This window comes from Phoxinus phoxinus (genome assembly GCF_949152265.1).
Source record: "Phoxinus phoxinus genome assembly, chromosome: 20".
Lineage (NCBI taxonomy): Eukaryota > Metazoa > Chordata > Actinopteri > Cypriniformes > Leuciscidae > Phoxinus > Phoxinus phoxinus.
In genome coordinates this window covers 12,424,452-12,443,585 of record NC_136895.1, presented here as the reverse complement: position 1 = coordinate 12,443,585, position 19,134 = coordinate 12,424,452, and the positions used below count along the sequence as shown (strand labels likewise).

The 19,134-nt window shown below is 38.2% G+C and overlaps 1 protein-coding gene and 1 long non-coding RNA gene across 3 annotated transcripts; both read right to left on the bottom strand.

Moving 5' to 3' along the window:
* Positions 1–3,695: 3,695 nt before the first annotated feature.
* On the bottom strand, positions 3,696–13,440 carry pdgfaa (platelet-derived growth factor alpha polypeptide a). Of its 2 annotated transcripts, none has more exons than XM_079593756.1 (6): positions 12,839–13,440; positions 11,821–11,917; positions 9,323–9,430; positions 9,051–9,238; positions 7,366–7,486; positions 3,696–6,180 (listed from the first exon to the last, which is right to left on the bottom strand). In XM_079593756.1, exons 1-6 carry the CDS (start codon positions 12,899–12,901, stop codon positions 6,167–6,169), a joined length of 591 nt encoding a protein of 196 aa, XP_079449882.1. In that variant the 5' UTR covers positions 12,902–13,440; the 3' UTR covers positions 3,696–6,166. The 2 variants fall into 2 exon arrangements, with proteins under 2 accessions (XP_079449882.1, XP_079449883.1); XM_079593757.1 differs by having other exon boundaries at positions 5,657–6,177; positions 12,839–13,067.
* Positions 13,441–16,004: 2,564 nt separating this feature from the next.
* LOC306988878 lies at positions 16,005–18,911 on the bottom strand. The gene is made up of 5 exons (XR_013795510.1): positions 18,862–18,911; positions 18,311–18,421; positions 17,994–18,107; positions 17,594–17,686; positions 16,005–16,474 (listed from the first exon to the last, which is right to left on the bottom strand). It is a non-coding gene; the product is annotated as an uncharacterized lncRNA (long non-coding RNA).
* Between the last annotated feature and the right edge of the window lie 223 nt (positions 18,912–19,134).

Below are 19,134 nucleotides of genomic sequence, written 5' to 3'. Positions count from 1 at the left end.
CTGATGATTGATTTTGAGAAGTTCTGAAAACAAATAGACTAAACTTGACATTTTGAATTTACAGCTCATTTTATAATTACCCAAAACTTAAACATAGTTCACCTTACGCATGTTATCACGTCCGTCAAAAACTTAGGCTGGCAGTCGGTAGGAATATTAGATCTGAATACACACGCGTGGGCATCAATCACTTCACTGAATACTTGCCGGCTAATAAATAAATCATTATTACCTCACGGTCCATCTGTTTTCAAATCCACATCATTTGAATATCACAACATCGATGTCTGTCAAAAGATAACATGCACAATTCACAGTAGCGCATTTCCTGGGAAACCCACTACCGGATGTTTTGTAGGGAAAATATGGCGGCCTGAGCGGCTTTCATCATGCTGTCTGTCAGAGACGATAACATGCACAATACATAACGCACGTAAGAATAAATTTGTTCTTCACTCGCTAAAATTGAATCGGAATGATTAGGAACTGTGTGAAATACTTCACACTGGAGGCTAAAGAGAATAAACGGCAATACAATTGAAAAAAAAATTGTGAACATCGTTCAACGTGTTGGTTCCTGAAGTTGTATGTTATATTTTGACAGACATTTTTATGTGCAAACTTGCATAGTCATTGCAAAATATTACATACAACATTAAAATATAACATACAACATCTGATTCTGACATTCCTGATTTGAATATTTTCAATATTCTTGACTGATAAGTGACTTGGCAATTATGAACTGTTAATTGAGTGATCATGAGATGAGTCCCTGCACTCGTCCAATTTGACTCTGCTGATGTAATAGCCTACATACTATAATCTTGACAGGTGATTTTTGTAAAATGTAGTTTGATCATTATCTGCTTAGTTTAAAAGATTAAGGAAATGATCAAAGTTTGATCAAATGATAGATTTTGTACACTTTTATGTATATCAGACAGGTATATAGACAAACAGACATGTTATTAAGACCAGTTCAAAAGAATTTGGTACTTAGATTTCTCTCTTTCACACTGACGCTCACAAACACAGACTCCCTGCTGTTTGAGTGACTGACGAGCGCAAGTAGAGAGTTCATCAAAAAGCACTTAGCATCCACAACACATCCTCTTATCAGTTCCTTTTATCGCTCTCTCCTTCTTTTCGGCTCTCTCGCCCTCCCTTCTTTTGTCTCAGCGTCTAACAGAGACAAAGTGGGAGTTCCATGGGGGGGCTCGGGGATGAGACACATTGTGTGTGTGCGAGGGACGGATTGACGGATGGATGAATGCTGTTGAAGACCGACCATTTAGCTGATAGTGATCAGCCAGTTTAACCCAGATCCCCCCACCCAACTCATCTACCTCGCTCTCTTTTCCCCTGGCTCTGCACCTCATCCATCCTTTTGTTCCGGACCTGCATGTCTCTACTTCTCCTCATTGTCGCTCTGATTGAGCCTCAGTAGCTCCTCTATCACCACACACACATTCTCTCTCATCTCGGATCAAATCCTCCATCCCTCCCCCTCGAGAGTATTAACCTGTCCTGTTCCTCAAAGTAGAATGTCACAGCTGGACTAATCCTCCATATGCAGACCTAAGGCATCGAAGAACTAGACGCAGCACTGCTGTCAGTTTACACTTCCACTTTGGTGACTTCGTATAAATTCATACTCTTCCACTATTGGCTGCATCTTCCAATCTGATCTCAAATTCGTACGCAAATTGACGATTTTGTATGAATTCTTATGATCTGTTTCGTACAAAAACATATAGTACATATTGTAGGTAAAACATCAACATGAAGGCCCCTAAATCTAACCAGATTGTACATAAACATTGTACGAATACATAAGAATCTGCCACGAATTCGCCACCATTGGCGAAGAAAATCTCCAAGACATGCACCGGAGGAAGTCCTGAAGCCATATTTAGAAACAGGGCTTGACATTAACACCCGCCAACAGCCGATGGAAGTCCAATGTAGTGTTGTCAAAAATAGCGATTTTTCGATATCGATACTACTGCAATATCTGAAATGCTTCGAATACATATTTTCCACAGAAATACGATACCAGCTGTGCTTTCTCGCTCTCATGATCTCTCCGACAGCGAGTTGACACACAAACCCGCCTCCATTCACTCACTCGTTTTAATTTGCTCTGTATGAATATTGTTGGTGTTACAGGGCTTGAATTTCGATGTGAGATTGCACATATTGTGCATAATTTTACTCATTCCTTCAGATTTTATGCTCAGACCCAAAGTACGTGCACATAAAGCCGCCTCTCAGAACTAAATTGAGTTCTTTTTAGCTGCTTATTGCACTTAAACAGTCAAATACACACAAAATAATGTCATAATACCGGTCTTGGCGAGTATTTACGTGAACACAGTCAGTTATGTTTTTAGTAAAAACAGTTGAGAAAGAAAAACGCATGTGTAACAGTATAATGGATCTGTGCTTTAGGTCTTAAAGTGACCGCAGTCTAATATACCTCAGATAATATAAAAAATATATATATGGCCGTTTTTCCTCATGGTATCGATGTCAAAATTTGAGGCCAGTGAAAATGCTGAGTGGCTATTTACTTTAGAAAACCACAAGCCACAGTGGCTAGTGAGGAAAAATGTTTTAATGTCAAGCCCTGTTTAGAGGCTAGAATTTAAGACACTTGATTGCTTTTGACTATAACAACCACAGACAACCACCAAGCCATGCTCTTGAAAACACCCAGAACACCCTGTGGCGTAAAGTACAGTGATTTTACCACAGTTAAAATGGCTTTTAGCTATTGTTACCACATTACTGTGGTAAAATCACTGTAAAGCATGACTTTGAGTGGCTTCTTGCTTTAGTATGACTGCAGTTACTGTAGAGTAGAGTACACTGTTGAATCAATGTCAGATATGTTGTGACAAAATATGTGAGATTACTTGTAGCCCTTCAGTCAGAAAGCTTAAAACAGGAAATGGACATACCTGCCTAGAGGCCTGGATTCACAGCGTTGGATCTATCATATCAGATCAACACTTTGTGAAACAAAAGCCATTTTCTCAAGAACAATCACGTTGTGTTATAGCGACTATATTCAGTTCTACCCCGGAGGAGAAATACTTTCTCTACGATATCAAAAGATGTCAGTTGCTGATGTAAGGATAAAACAAATGAAGTGGTTGTTTATTGTGCTCACAAGAAAGCTTTCAGAAGAGAGAGGGAAAATGAGAATGAAAGAAAGAAAATGGGTTGAAATGTGAGTCTGAGAAACAAATTCCCTGTATCCTTTCCTTTGTTTGCTTCCATCTGAGGTCAGAAACCCGAATCCATCAGACAGTCCGGAAAAGGCCATTCTGTAATTTACACTATTAACGGCAATAAACCTGATTTCCACACATGACAGAGTTTTAACAGCTGAATTAAGCTTCTGTACTTCAACTTCAATTGCGTGAAACAGATCTCTCTTGTCCTGCTTTTTCTCACTTTATGGCTAAATGAGCTCAGACTTTTCAAAACCTAGGGATCTGCCTCTCTTTTTAAAAGATACACAGGCAGAACAACTTGTGCTCCTCACAAGAAACGCATGGGAAACTCGACTAAAAATGAAATCCATGAAATTAAAATGGACATTTTCCATTTTGTTCTTGTTCCAGAAGCCAATTCACATATATATACGTCACAATAGGGAAGACAAGATTAGCCTATCACAATTTCTGTTACATGCCAACTTTAAAACTGGCATGTTGCTAAGATAATAGCATGATATACAAATACGCAAAAATACAGTACATGCATAATGGTTAAAATAGTCCATTTATAATTCATCAGTACAGAAAGTGTACGTGTTGGTATAAGTACTATAAAGCACACCCACACATGCTCATCACAGACTTGTAGTTACTATCACAACAAAGTCACACTAATGACTCACATTGTATCTATTGTGACTTCAAAGCTGAGCAAGCTGGTGGTTTGAAGTAAAGAAAGCATGTTTAAATCCTCAAACCAAATTGTAACAGCATTTGTGGGTAATAAGCCTACTTGTTACGTAACAACAAAATCGCAACCATCACATGACGTTATTCTGACCGTGTCTCTCAGCTAACCACTGTCTACAAGAGCTGTGTGTATGAACGCTAGGTCTGTGACAGTAACTGGCAATTATAATTAGCTTTCATTTTGAAACAACGCTGGGTTTCAGCACAAGCCAATTCCAGGAGCCCCATCAAAGTTTCTGGAGCAGCCAGACAGGGACTGGGCGACCAGTCAGGGCACAGTTTGGTTTAGTGGTTTGGATATGAATGTGTGTGTTTGTGTGGCTGATGTTTGCTTTGGATATGCCAGAACCTGACAGAGCAGCTTCCATCATCTCAATTATCGTCATATTAGAGAAAGAGAGCTGCACGAAATAAGCCAATCAGAACTTAGATACCTTCAAATCCTCCAGGAAAGTTCATACTGGCCATAGACAGTATATAATACATACAGCAACACAGATTTCAACGGAGAAAAGTGAAGCCCATTTGAAGCACTTCCTGATTGCCAGGCGTACTGCGCAGGCAACGTCCCCCCGATTGCTTGCGAGCTTCTCCGCCTGTCTATACGGTAATTTCTCGGCTGTCGCGTGGTTATGACACAATCGTTAGCCTATTTTTACAAAAACGGCTTCTACGGGGCCATAACGTAAGATACAAAGTAATGGAGTCTTTTATACATTGTAGTGTTTCTTTAGAAATAAATAATGGACAAATTGAGTCTTTAAACGCCTCAGATGTAAAGTTATTCGCTGTCAAAGTGACGCAAAAATGAATGGGAGTCAATGGGATGCTAACAGCAGGTGATGTTCTGCTACAATGGCGGCCCCCGGGGAGGCTTCAGCTTCCGGCGGATGGATTACCCCCTTGATACTGGCGCGACGTGAAAGTGAAAATGGGGCGTGACCCGACGCAATCAAGAAGCCAATCAGACTCTCTCTCGCAACGCGATGCAGCTGAAGAGGTAAAACTACACATTGCCTACCTCGTATATTCATAACCATAGATACTTCATTCCAATGCAGGTTTTTCTTATTGTTTTCCTTGTGAAACTCGAGGGATTTGCGATATAATATCCGATTGTAAACCTTTTACAATCAAGTATCTTCTCATGTTTGATGTTTAACATGAAAAGTGCTACTTTTGGTCCAATAAGATGTCGAGGGGGCGGGGCCACCTGCCGTGACGCTTTGTCCCCTTGGTGTTGGTTCAAGTAATTTAGTCAGAATAAAATGAAATATTTTTTTTAGCGCTTATGTGTAATTTATGGATTTTATCATTCTCCTGACGCCACCGACTATTATGGGAAATGTAGTTGTTGTCAAAATACGTAGAAAGGACATTAAACATGTAACATTCATGATTACAACCATGTGTGATAATAAATATCAATTAGCTTATTTATCAAAATCCAAAGTTTCCGAAAATAGTAAATATTGTGGTTGCATTAATCTCAATAATATCATCTGTAGGACATATTTAAAGTAGACTTAAAAATGGCTTGTCACCCATGGTTTTGATGTGGTTGCATTTGGTTCCAGATCAACACTGAAGAGAGAAGATTTATCACAATGTTATGAATGCACATAATCATACTCATCTTTGAGACATATTAATCTTTGTCTGTCAGAAAACGTCATAAAATGTATTCACTTTATTAGTATCAGTTACTGTAGATTGTGTTTTGTTGTACTCGTTCATTCTACGGCATATATAAGACAAGAGAAGATCAGTGTTGATAGAAAACTGGCAGTTATACAAAAATAAGATGATACAGATATTTGCTGGAGAAATACATTTTGATACACAAATAAAGTTGTGATAGATGCTCCTTTAAAAGGTCGTGGAGTCAGTACTTCGACGTCAAAGTTCATTTTCAGTTCTCTGCGAGTCTCTGTCATTGCAGTCTCTAGTTTGTTGTGCTTTGTTCCCTCAGGGTTTTAATCCAAAGTCTCTCTCCGGGTCGCTTCTAAAGGTGCATCAAAAGTCCACAGTAAGCCAAAAAGGCCGCCCTGATTCGCTCATTGTTGAACAGTTCACATCCGCCTCGTCTCTTCAGATGATATCACTCAATGGCTGTCGTGCAGTCCGAGTTATCTGATTGGATGCGATGGCCCTCCTTCTCTGCTTTCTTTTATCCAGAGCCACGCTCACCTTATATCTGCTGTGGAGAAAAGACTTTGTTAGGTTTTGACAGCGCACCTGTTGAACTAAAAAAAAAAAAAGAAAAGCTGCTTACAATGGATGTCTGTGAGTGAAGTGTGCAATGGATGAAAAAAATAGTATTTTGTTTCTTTGTTCTTATTTTTTCTTCCTCCAAGTTTATTTGTCTTTATTTAATTATGGCCGCTTGTTTTATTTGGTGTAATTTATTTATTTGTTCCTCATCTTTCTTACTTGTCTTGTCTAGACTGCTCTTACTCTCGACCTTGACCAATAAGTCCACTTGGCTTTCATCTTACTGACCATTAGTCTAAATATAGAGTCTGTAAATCTTAACTGCCGCTTTCGGACAGTTTATCTTATTTTCCATTTCCACTTCTTTTTTTAGCTTTTGCCTTTGAGCGGAGGAACGAAGGGAAACGACAAGGCAGGAAAAAAGGGCGGAGAGGGAAAAATAAAGCAAGGTGTGGGAAAGCAAATGATTAAAAAGACGGAGTGGGTTTAAAGGTACAGTACGCGATTTCTGAGAAGCGCTGTTGAAAGTAGATTGGACAGAGCACCACAACAAACTTGTAGCCAATGAGAGAGAGAGAGAGAGAGAGAGAGAGAGAGAGAGAGAGAGAGAGAGAGAGAGAGAGAGAGAGAGAGAGAGAGAGAGAGAGAGAGAGAGAGAAAGCAAGAGGAAGATTTGAAGAAAGACTGTAGAAAGAGAGATGCCTGAGAGACACTACAAAAAGAGAAAAGCTCAGAGGACTATCACTGGAAAAAAAGGTTTATAAGCTTAAGGACCCGCCGTAATATTAGAAAATATTTCCAGGAAATATTTCAGGAAGGCCTGAAAACAGATGCAAGGTTGCGTTGTTTCTGCTCCATACATGAATAACATTGGTTTTGCTGTTTCATAGAACCAAGATATGCGTTTTTGGTAATGCTAGCTATAGTAACAGGACAGTTTTGAGTGTAATTGTTTGCTTTCAATACTCTTTGTGTACTGTATGTACATTTTTTGTTTGTTCGTCATCTTCGCATTATTTTGCTTGGCTTCAGCTGTAGACATCTACTCATTGTGCATTTTGTGGGTGGAGCAATAAAGGGAGGGGTTTATTTGTTTGGGTTGATTTCAAATATCAACAGTGTTTATCATAAATCGTGTACTGCACCTTTAAGGGCGGCGGTGTTTGCGTACCTGTGTGTATGCGGGACTCTGAGTGATGTTTGGACGTGCACACGCACTCGAGATGATCCTCCAGCTGCACCTGCACCTCCCGAAGCTTTGGCCTCCTGCGTACGTACTCCACCTTGGCCACCTGAGAGAGAGAGAGAGAGAGAGAGAGAGAGTGTGGGAACATCCTGAGTTGCACGCACACACTCATAACCCTATCAACAGTGTGTTTTTTCCTCTGCTTTTCCAGAGGTGAGATAAGGCGAGAGCTAAATGTGACTCGGTCGGTTTCCTGTAACGCAGATGAGCCGCCTCAAACCTCTCTTTCTAAACACACACACACACCTCATATCATACTGACAGACTCCTTCCCTCCCTGCCAACTCAGCTGCCCTGCAGGCCCATTTATACAATACTTTATTCAGGTCTGAACACTCACACACATTGCTGGCGAGATAAATGGAACGGAACACACCCCACAGCCGCGGAGTAACAGAAAGATATTTGCAGCGGTTAACTCAAGGTTAGGGCTATTCGTTAACCAGCCGCGGAAGTCTGGCCTGAAACTCTTTCAGTGTGTTCAGCGGCCCTGAAATTCTCATTGACACTGTCCTCCCTTTTGGCACGTCCTACGCCTCGCTCTTGTTACATTTAAATCTGAGAAATGTGAAAAGCTTTGCATGGTGAAAATGAGCCTGGCAAGTGGCAAACACTGTCACGGCCTAGTGCGCAGGAGATTTGCATCAATGAAAACGCATTTCCGATATTAATGTGCTTAGACGAGGAGAAAGAAGGGAGTTGTTTCAATTAACTTTCACCTACAGTTCCTACAAAAATGCAGAAATGAGAAAAATTTTCATATGCAGGAAAAATGGTCATGTGGATGTCATAACTCAGATAACTTGGTCTTGGAAGAAAAACACCTGAGTTCATATTACGATTTTATATTTCATATTAAGACTTTTGACTGCAGATTTTTATATGATTATATATTTATTATTATGAAAAATATTTGTACAATTATTTAAAATAATTATAATTTAATATTAATTTATAATATGTTTAATCTATGATCTATGTGCATAAAATGTAATAATATATAACAATGTATAAATAAATAATATATATATATAATTTGAATTAGATAATTAATAAATATAAAATATAAAATAATATATTATATTTATATAGGCCTATATACATTGAACATTTTTATTTGCCAAATTATTTAAAATAATTATAATTGAATCATAATTATAATTGAATCATAATTTAAATATTTAAAATATAAATTATAAATATATTTTTAATAAATAAATTATAAATATTTCTATTTTATGATAAAACTAATTTTATATAATAAGATCTTATATTCGTGATATATAAAACATGTATATATATAAAAAAAATATTTATAAAACAAATTTAATTTGCCAAACTATTTACAATAATTATAAAAAATATATAAATATTTGTATATATAAAAATGTATATTTTGATTAAAAAAAAATAATGATTAAATAATTACATTTCAAAAATATATATACATATAGCATGTTTACACACACTCTAAAAAATGCTGGGTTGTTTCAACCCAATTTTGGGTAAAATATGGACAAACCCAGCCGTTGGGTTACATTTTTTAATTTTTTAGAGTGCACGCGCATTATATAGCTACTGTATAGGGGGAAAGATGTGTGTTTTCTCACCTTCACAGTCCTGTAGTGTTTTTTGGATGGGTGGCAGCGCATGTTGCTGGTGTTGCAGCAGCCTGAGCATCGCCTCACCTCGACACACGGAGGCCAGATCAGGAAGTTGGCAGCCGTGGGATCCACCTGACTGCGTGGGATCTCGTAGATCACTGTGCGAGTCTTACAGACGGCTGGCACTGCCTCCTCTAAACACACAATAGCCCGTAAACACACAGAACAACCACAGGAGCTTTGCAACGTGAGCATGTGTGTGTGTGTCTGTGTTTTACCAATGCTCCTCTTGCGTCTTGAGTGTGCGTGTGAACTCTTGAGGTGTCTGCTGTCATACAGATGCTCCTTATGGTGGCCCTGCTTAACGTCCTCCAGCACCTCATTCTCTGCAAAAGAAGTCAACGAAGCACAAAGTCAACAGTGTTTAAGCAACATATTTTGGCATGTAGAACAAGCAACCATCCGATGCACAATCCCTCCCTCACTATTGTGAAGAAAGAGTGCCCTTGAACCTCTTTGTGAACCCCGCCTCCGCCAGCCCGATGGAGAGAAATGAAGAAAACCCGGTCTGATTACTAAAGAATAAAAGGTGTCCGCCAACCTGCACACACTTCATTCGAAAAACTTCACACAAAGCAAATATATGCACCGCCTGAGGACACACCGAGAAAAACCTAGACTCAACAATAAGACGTTCGGAAAGGATTGTGTCATTTCAAATGCTTTAAGGACGTCTGGTTGGTTAGCCTGAGCAAAGTGCGCAGTATTTAATCATGCTGTTCTACGGATCCGCAGAGCCATTCAGCCTTACAGCGGGACGACGGGGGGGCAGAGATGCCCCTGTTGTTGCCCCCGGAAACCGGCCCAATGGAGGAGGAGGGCGCTTTTAATTCAGGCTTGAGCACCGTGGCCGACCGACCCGCTCGGCTTTTCACACAGTCGTTAGCGGAGCAACAGACCCCACAAACGCAAACACTACTTGAGCTTCAGCCTCTTTTCTCTCCCGAACACACGGACACACACTCACACGCAGAGATGCACACAAAAACTGAGGAATTCGACATGAATAATACATTACAGCAGCGCTGGCATTCAGCCGCACTCAACTCATAAAGGCAGCATGACAACAGTATAATGGAGAGAGTCTCTTGACCTCCCTCAGGCACCAGCCACACAGACGCAGCTGTTTGCATTTCAATTACAGCGCTTATGGGCCGAATCAAATCCGAGGCTCATATCGTTACGGCTGCAGCATTTCCTCATTAGATGCGCTGGAAGTTTATATATGAGGCGTTGTGGGTATTTTAACCCTTTCGGTTTGGTCTTCGCCATTAAATCTTTGCCATTGAAAAAGCTCCCATTTTGGGTCAGATGATCTGAAATTTATGCTAGGCTTCCTTAAAGGGATAGTTCACCCACAAATGATTTACTAACCCTCATGTTGTTCCAAACCTGTATTAGTTTCTTATACTGTTGAACACAAAAGAAGATATTTTAAAGAATGTCGTAATCAAACAGTTGATTGACTTCCATGGTATTTATGGAAGTCAATGTGGTCCATCAACTGTTTGATTACGACATTCTTTAAAATATCTTCTTTTGTGTTCAACAGTAGAAACCCATTCAGGTTTGGAACAACATGAGGGTGAGTAAGGGATGACATTTTTATTTTTGGGTAAACTATTTTACTATTTCTATACTTTAAAAATTATTTGTGAGATGTGCAAAACTTCATATTATTCAAATCGACTAGTCTTCATTGTGGGAATAACTAATCAACAGCATCACTACAGTGTAATGGCAGATGAGATGCAAGAAAAGACAAATGATGATTGAGAATGCAAATAAATGCAAGGAATAAGACCAATAGCAATGCAGTATGCAAATGCTGCAATGACATCATCACTGTCAGTTAGAATTTTGAATACTGAACATTCAATCATTGTAAGCCAAACAGAGATATTTAAACGTTACGTTTTTAAAAAGCGTTTTTTTTTTTACAATTATACACAAAACATGCTGAAATATCACTCACGCTTCAAGAATGGGAATAAGCTACTTTTTCATACGATGGAATTTAAAAAGTTACTGTAACTATATAATTTCAAAGGACATATTTGACACCAGAATGTTTGTGCTGCCAAAATGACCAAGTTCAAATGCTGATGCGGCGCCATGAGTGCAGGAGCGGGACTGCGGTCTCTAGGCAACATGTGCTGAGGCGTTCGTGGCGAGGTCCATAAACTTTGAGTGCAATAAAAGATAGAGTGAGTCTCCTCTGAATAGATATTTCCCACAGTCTTGTTCTCCTAACATTGCACCTCAACACTTTGGCGCCTTGACACTTGTGTGCTGACATTGGTTGGGTTTCACTCATGTTTTGAAACAAATCTTTTAATTGAACAAATCATTCTCGAACGAATCACGGACTACAACAATTCTCCGATTTATCAAGCACACAACCCACATTCCTAGTAGCAGTGCTTATTTTGCAACTTGTTTAGCAACCAGCTGACAAGAAGGTTGAGTGAATGTTTCAATGACTCGTTCATAAACTTGTTGCCATCTGCTACATTAAAGATGTAACCAGCAGAAAGGACCACTAAACAAAACTGAATGAATCTGAAGTAATATTTGTTTCCTTTTGAAGAGATTCACAAGATTCAAGTCACATATATGAATCACCACTCGCTGGTATAGGTTTAGGATTTATTTTAGATCATATTCTGCCTACCCACACCTCTTGACAAATAATCAGGAAAAAGCTAGACTTTACCTACGAAGTCAATCTCCAGGAGCCTCTGGAGGTCGCTAATGCTGCGGATGTCACTGTTAGAGAGTCTCTCGATCAGCTCTCGGGGAATCGGCGCTTCCTGTGGAAGAAAATGGTCCGTCCAAAATACATCAAAATGAAATGAATGAAAAACGTGTTGTGGACCAAAGTAAACCCCTTAAGTTCTTTAGTAAATTATTTATTAAATCGTATTTAAATAGCCTACTGTACGGTTGCACCACTTGAAATGTTTAAAGTCATTATATCAAAATATTTGTAGAAAATTCTATATTTTTATGGTAACGCTTTACAATAAGGTTTCATTTGTTACTTCGACAGCATGTATGAATCTTAGTTAATGTTATTCTCAACATTTAGGCTACTAATACACTTTTTAGATAAAAAGATATAGGCTAACTTTTAACAGTTAACACAGTGAACTAACATTACCAACGGTTATTTAATGCTGTATAAATACATTGCTTATCGTTAGTTCATGTGTGTTAATGCATTAACTGATGTTAACAAATGAGACCTTACTGTAAAGTGTTACCATTTTTTTGTATGTAACCAACATGAGTAGCCAACAAATATTAAGCCTACATATAGGCTATTTCTACTTGTGTTTAAAAAGTAGATTTTAGACAATATGTGTTACTTTTATGATCATTTTATGACCACTAATGGTTTATGACCATTAATTATGACCAGTTAATGAAGAACTGCGAAGTGACAGACCTTATAAATTAAGCATCAATATAAGTTAAGCCATTTGTAACTTTTTTAATGATAATTTATAAGGCACAAGATCCAACTCTTAAGTCAGTTTAATGTAATTTAAGTTGAAATGACTTAAACATCCAAGTTGATTGTGCTTAAAATTTTAAGGAAGCAATTTTTTTTTTTTTTTTACAGTGAACAATCATTTATCATTTATAATGTAATCACTCTCTTTAGTGCGAAACATCGTGTTGCTCTCCCTCTATCCCCAATGAATACATGTGTTCAGAGGTGGTGTTACCTCAGCGGCTGCTGAAAGCAGAGAGAAGCAGCAGAAGAGAAAGTAGATCAGCGCGGTTCTCATCTCCCCTGTGGTCCAAATGTGTCCCAGCGCAGGCGAAACCTTCCCGACCGGAGCCGCAAAGATGCTCCAACCGGCGTGGAGCCAGGGAACATGCCTTTCCACAGACAAACCTCTCTAAGGATAAACTCTTCACAAGTCTCTCAAAGCCCTAAAAAACGACTGTCTGAATTCAAATTATACTCCTATTAATAAGTTATTCTCGTTTTTAATCCGTTCAAAAGTCACAAAACATTGCGCGAGATCATTTCACACAAAAAAGAAAACATGAGCGATCCTTCATCCCTTGACCGCATCGCTTCTGAGTTTAATTTAAAAAAAATCATAAATTCTAAATCCAAAGGTAATCCTAGATTCAAAAACATGATAGAATAAAGAGTCCACGTTTATCCAAAATAGTCCATTTTATGCATCTTCCACACTTTGTGTCCTCCTCATATAAAACTAATTCGGTTCAAACTTGAACAGGTCTCGCTCGCGCGCGTGGAGGGGATCTGACAGTGAATGAACTGGCGCTTCTCTCATCTCCTCAACTTAAACTCAGTGAGAGCCGCGCGCCCCCTCAGGAAGAGGTAATCTCTGCTAACCAGCCTTTCAAGTCACCGCATTTCGATTCATTTCAGTGATTCGACTCTTTTTAATCAGTTAAAAAAAGATTCACTAAGTGACCGTCGATAAAATCGTTACGTCAGTAGGTGACGACGACTTCAGTCGCTCAACCGTATATCGTTAAAAACACCGTTCAGTTAATGGGTTCACAAATTTGTTCAGAAATGAAACGCCACTATAATTTGGATGTTTAACCTTGCTCACCCTGTGAAGACAAAATTATAAATACTTTGCTCCACATTTCCTCAAGATTTGACAAATGAGGACGTGACATCCTACCCTCGCGTGTTATATTTGAATGAAACGATTAGCGTGCCAGATTGATTAGCCTATTCTTAATTCACTTCAAAATCTGAAAACGTGTTTTATTTTCCTTGATATTTCGACTCTGGGGGTGAATAATCATCAAGGCAACTTCCTCTGAGCTATTAGAAAGTTAATAGTTAACACATTTAGTTCAGATTCAGACAGTGTTTACATTAGTCATGTTCTGTCAGATAATGTCTAACAGGAGAAATAGGAGTGGGTCAGTTTCAGGGTCTACTGAATCCAGTGTTCTCCTCAGTTTTAGATGGGTGAATCCTTAATTAGCCCCACGGAGACAGGAAGCACCATAGACAGACAACTATTGAGGAGAAATTGTGGAAGAGAAACACTATCGACTACAAGATAATAAGGAAAAGATGAAAACAGCAGACTACAGGAGGTGAGCACACTGTCCTAGAGTTGAAACAATGTAGATAAAGAGACACGGCACACACATTAGCTTCCAAATTGGGTTTGGTGCAGTTTGGTGAGTTAACGGGAATAATGGAATCTACTGGAAGCTTTCCATTCATTCCGCTCATACCACAGATTGGCTCTCGGAATAAAAGACTTGCCATTTTCTTGTGTAACAAAATACATTATGGTTGTGCATGTTCCCATTTCATTACTTTTGAGGGTTTGTGTGTGTGACAAGCACGATTTGCATTCCTGACCCTGGCTTTAGCCATAAGATGGAGAGGAATGTGTGAGGACCCACGCACACACACTAAAGCTTCAGCAGGTGAAGAAGCTGGAAACCCAGCGTCTATGTAGTTCATGACTGACATCTCAATGAAGACGGAGGGGGAAGGGGTACGAGGTCAGACGAGCTGAACCAAAAGAGTTGATACGGAAAGACGTTTTGGTATGGATGGACGTCTAGTGACAGTTTGATATGAAGGAAAAAGGAAAAGCAAATGAGAGGACATTTGTTATGGTTGTGGTAAAAATAGGCAGAGAAAAAAGGGACTATGGGAGTTGAAGTCCCTTGAGATCCCGCCTTGCCAAAGAGAATGAGTCACAGCACAACCACATCTACCAGTAATGTGTGTGGGAAACCTCTACGGAGCACGCAGATGCATACTTGTACCTTTTCTGTGAGGCAGACACTCTTGGACACACGGACACCCACACATACCTCGAGCACCAGCGGTCCATGCCAAGCTGGGATTCCTGCCAAAACCAAAAACCTTTGCTCTCCTTCCCATCCATCCAAGCATGAGAATAATAAGTTGAACTTCTATCGTGTAAAAACACTGCCCACTTGCTAGCTGGTCAAGCTCTTGACTTGAGGGACTTTTAAGGAATGGTTCGGAAATGAAAACTCTGTTACCATTTACTCACCGTTTCTTCTGTGGAATGCAAAAGGAGAATTAAATTAAAGCAAATTTGGTTAAAACATTATGTAACTTGATCATATTAATATCTAAGTAAACTTAATAAAATCAGTGTAGTGTAACCAACACACAGAGGCCAGTTTTTGTCATCTGACCAAAAAAAAGAAAAGAAAAAAGGACCCATTTAAATCAGGTTAGATGCACTAACCTTAACAAAACCTGTTGATATTAATGATACAAATATATTGTGGCCACTAATTAACAATTCATTCCCATGACTTAATTTGTGGCCAAGTTTTATTAATAAATCCCTCGTTTTAGCTAAATCATTGGCATGTTTTAATTGGCTATAGCCCCGCACATGACATGCGAGGGAAAAAAAAACAAGATATCTTGGTGACAAATTAAGAATTTGATTCCACAATTTACTGGAATCAAACACCGACACGACACCGCTTTACACAACACCGTTTTTAACTAAAAACTGATTTTTTTGTGTGTGTTTTGGCTGTTCATTTACACAACAATGGTGTTTTTGAAAAATGCAAACTTTTGAAGACGGGTTTTTGAACATTGTACCGTTATTGTCTCCATGTAAATTACAAAAAACGTGAATTTGTGAAAACAGTGGCGGCATGCGTATTACGTGTTAAGTCTATAGGCGCGTAGTGTTTCTTTACAAAGTGACATCGCCATCTACTGGCCTGGCATGAATAATACGGCATTTTTAGTAATTTCACGGAGGAATGGGGATTTGAACGGGGATCGCTTTGACAACGTTTTACCAAAAACGAATAATCATATGGAGGAACACTTCATTTGTGTCCACAACATCTTCACTGTTAGCCCGGACAAGTTGAATCTACTTAAAAAATGTGAGCAAACTGGTTGCCCTAAAATATTTAAGTAATGGTAACTTTAAAAATTCAAGTTGATTTAACTTAAAATCCTTTGTAATATCAATTACTTTGCAGTTAGTACACATAGTATATTTAAGTTCAATGTACTAGCCCGTATACTTAAAAAATGTGAGCAAACTGGTTGCCCTAAAAAAATTAAGTAATGTGTACTTGATAACTTCAGTAAAATTAAAAAAAAAAGCAAGCAAATAACTTAAGAAAATTTTCTCTCTCTTTTTATTTAAATTGAAACATTTTCATTTCAAAATACAACAGTGAAGAAACATAATTTCTTGCCTTCAAGTTTAAGAGGTTTCTAACTTTTGTAATAAGACTGTCTACTCAGAAACTAGCTGTGGACTTTCTGAATCCAGGCATAGGATTCCCACTGGAATTTGGTGGTACGAGTCCTGGTCATTGACATCCTAACAAAGAAACAGATTGACACGGCATTATAATGACAGTTAGATAATACTGTGTTGTCAACTAAAATGTATATCCAATACAATGTAATACAATGTAAACTACACTGAAATGCATTAAAAAAAAGTTATCACTTTCTTCATTAACTGGATATTTTACACACTTTCAGCCCCAGTTGTGCACAAGCTTTTATGGTTAGCTGCCAAGCCACATTCACTGCACTTTTGCTACAAATACTTGTAATGTATAAATCTATTTATGGTAGCACTGTCCTTCAAAATCAAGACATTAGTAAAAGGTATTACTTTCAGTTGTACTTAAAGGCTTCGTTCACCCAAAAATATAAATTCAGTCATTAATTACTCACCCTCACATCATTCCAAACCTGTAAGACTTTCGTTCATCTTCAGAACACAATAAATATATTTTTGAAAGATATTCAATATCTTTGAAATCTGAGAGTTTTCTGTTCCTTCATTGACATTCTGCAAAACTATCACTTTCAAGATCCATAAAGGTAAAACCTCATTAAAGTAATCCATATGACTCCAGTGGTTTAACCAAAATTTTATGAAGTAATGTGAATGCTTGGTGTGCACTAAAATAATAAAATGTTGTTATTTACAAAATATATATTTCCAATGCACATTCACAAGAGCACCATGACGCATGGTTAAACCACTGGAGTCACATGGATTATTTTACTGATGTCTTTACAACCGTTCTAGGGCTTGGAAGTGGTAGTTGCGTAGACTGTCACTGAAGGGACATACAGAAACCCTCAGATTTCATTTGTGTTTGAAAGATGAACAAAAGTCTTACAGGTTTGGTAGGACATGAGGGTATGAGTAATTAATGACCAAAGAATGAGTAATGCATTTTTATTTCTGGGTGAATTAATCCTTTAAACTGCAGAAATAAATATTTTATTTTGAGCCTATTTCACATTTGAAGACAAATATTTTCAGTTTTTCATTTCATTAACCAATATTACAGATATTCCGAAATATTAAAAATACTGAAAATAAATGTCTGGGAAATACTGATAAACTATTCTGAACATTAGTAGCAGACAGGACTCTAATGGTAACAGTAACATTTAAAACCTATTAAAAACTTACAGAGCAGGTCTTAAAGAATGCAGAAGGGTCATCCCCCAAAATGACCGGCAGTCCACGAAGGCAAAGGGACCGAACATCTGTTGGCTCGGTGGTCTGGAAGATATTGGAGATATTGAAGTTTGTTATGGATGCTCACCCAAATTTGTCAGATTTTGGTAAGTAAAGAACAGGGTAAGACAAGATGACAAACAGGAAAGGAGAGAGCAGAGAATGGAAGAGTAAAGGAAAAAAGACGAAACAAGAAAAGTGGAAGAGTATAGTGGAGAGGACATGAGAAAGAAATTTGAGATTTAAGAATGGAAAGAAAAAGAAAGTGAAGTCCAGAGGAAAGAGGAGAAGAAATTAGAGAAATTACAATAGGAAAAAGAGGGGGTAGACTGATGTAGACAAGTAAACCCACCTTTGTCTGGCGTAAAAGCTCAGCCAAAATCAGATTTGGAGAGTAATGATCAAGTGCATCAAAGAAGTTCTCTCTGAGATTTTTCCCCACCACTCTGTTGAACTCATAATAAACCTAAATAAAGGTAAACATAGCAAACAATATTGGCTGTCACCACATCTATGACCACAACATGATTTCAGTCACAGTTTATGACCGAAGTGGTCATAAATACCCATTTTCATTTATACATATGTTTATTGAAATACTCAATTTAAAAAATTAAAAACGTAGCAAAATGTACTTTTTTTTTCTAACTTAAGCTTAAATTCACTCACCAGATTAAGTAAACTGTGGTCGGTCGTCGTGTCTCACTGGAAATCTCGTTGTATCTGTGTCGAACATGCAGGGGTTAAAATGGGACCGCCGTGCACGAGTGAGAAAACCACCTAGTTAACAAGTGAAAATGTCACGACCTGTTTAAAGCATGTTATTGCTCACAAACAGCCCCTCAATAAAATAAAATAAAAACTCAAACCAATAACGTTAAATAGACGAAAAAAGTCAGATTAATTCGCCAGGAGATCGAGCGGGCTTCGTGTTCACTGCACTCAAGTGAAAATGGTTTTATGGGGCATATTTTTGTCCCAAACGGTTTAAAACAATGTTTATACACTACTCACAAACATCATTTTGATGGAGAGAGAGAGAAAAAAACAAATGAACAGACGAAACTATGTCTGCTAAATTCGCCTGTGTTTCAAGTTCAAGCGGGGCTAGTGAAAAGAAGTCAAAAATTACTTAAAACAACGTTTTCACAACTCAAACAATAATCGGTGAAAAATAGAGACAATAAACCTGACTAAAACATTTGTTTTAAACTACTTACCAACAGCTCTACGAATTTGCATGCACTTTTCAACTACGAGAGAAAATGGCGTTGCTTGCCTGACTTGAAACAACTGTGTGTGCGTGCGTCACGTGTGTGTGTGTCCTTGTGGCGAGTGGGGGTAAGGGGCGTGGTCAGTACACAAACTCTACAATTTTAATCCATTAAACTTAAAGTTTTCCACACATTCAAATATGTCTACAAAAGTAGTAGAATTCACTTACATTTTTATAGTAATGCATTCAAAATTAAATAATTTAAGTGTACTGTAAT

Coding starts and splice junctions, on each gene's coding strand:
- pdgfaa (XM_079593756.1), bottom strand. CDS start 12,901: ATGAGAACCGCGCTGATCTACTTTCTCTTCTGCTGCTTCTCTCTGCTT. Junction 11,918..12,838: donor TGCTTTCAGCAGCCGCTGAG/GTAACACCACCT, acceptor TTTCTTCCACAG/GAAGCGCCGATTCCCCGAGA. Junction 9,239..9,322: donor AAGACGCAAGAGGAGCATTG/GTAAAACACAGA, acceptor TTGTGTGTTTAG/AGGAGGCAGTGCCAGCCGTC.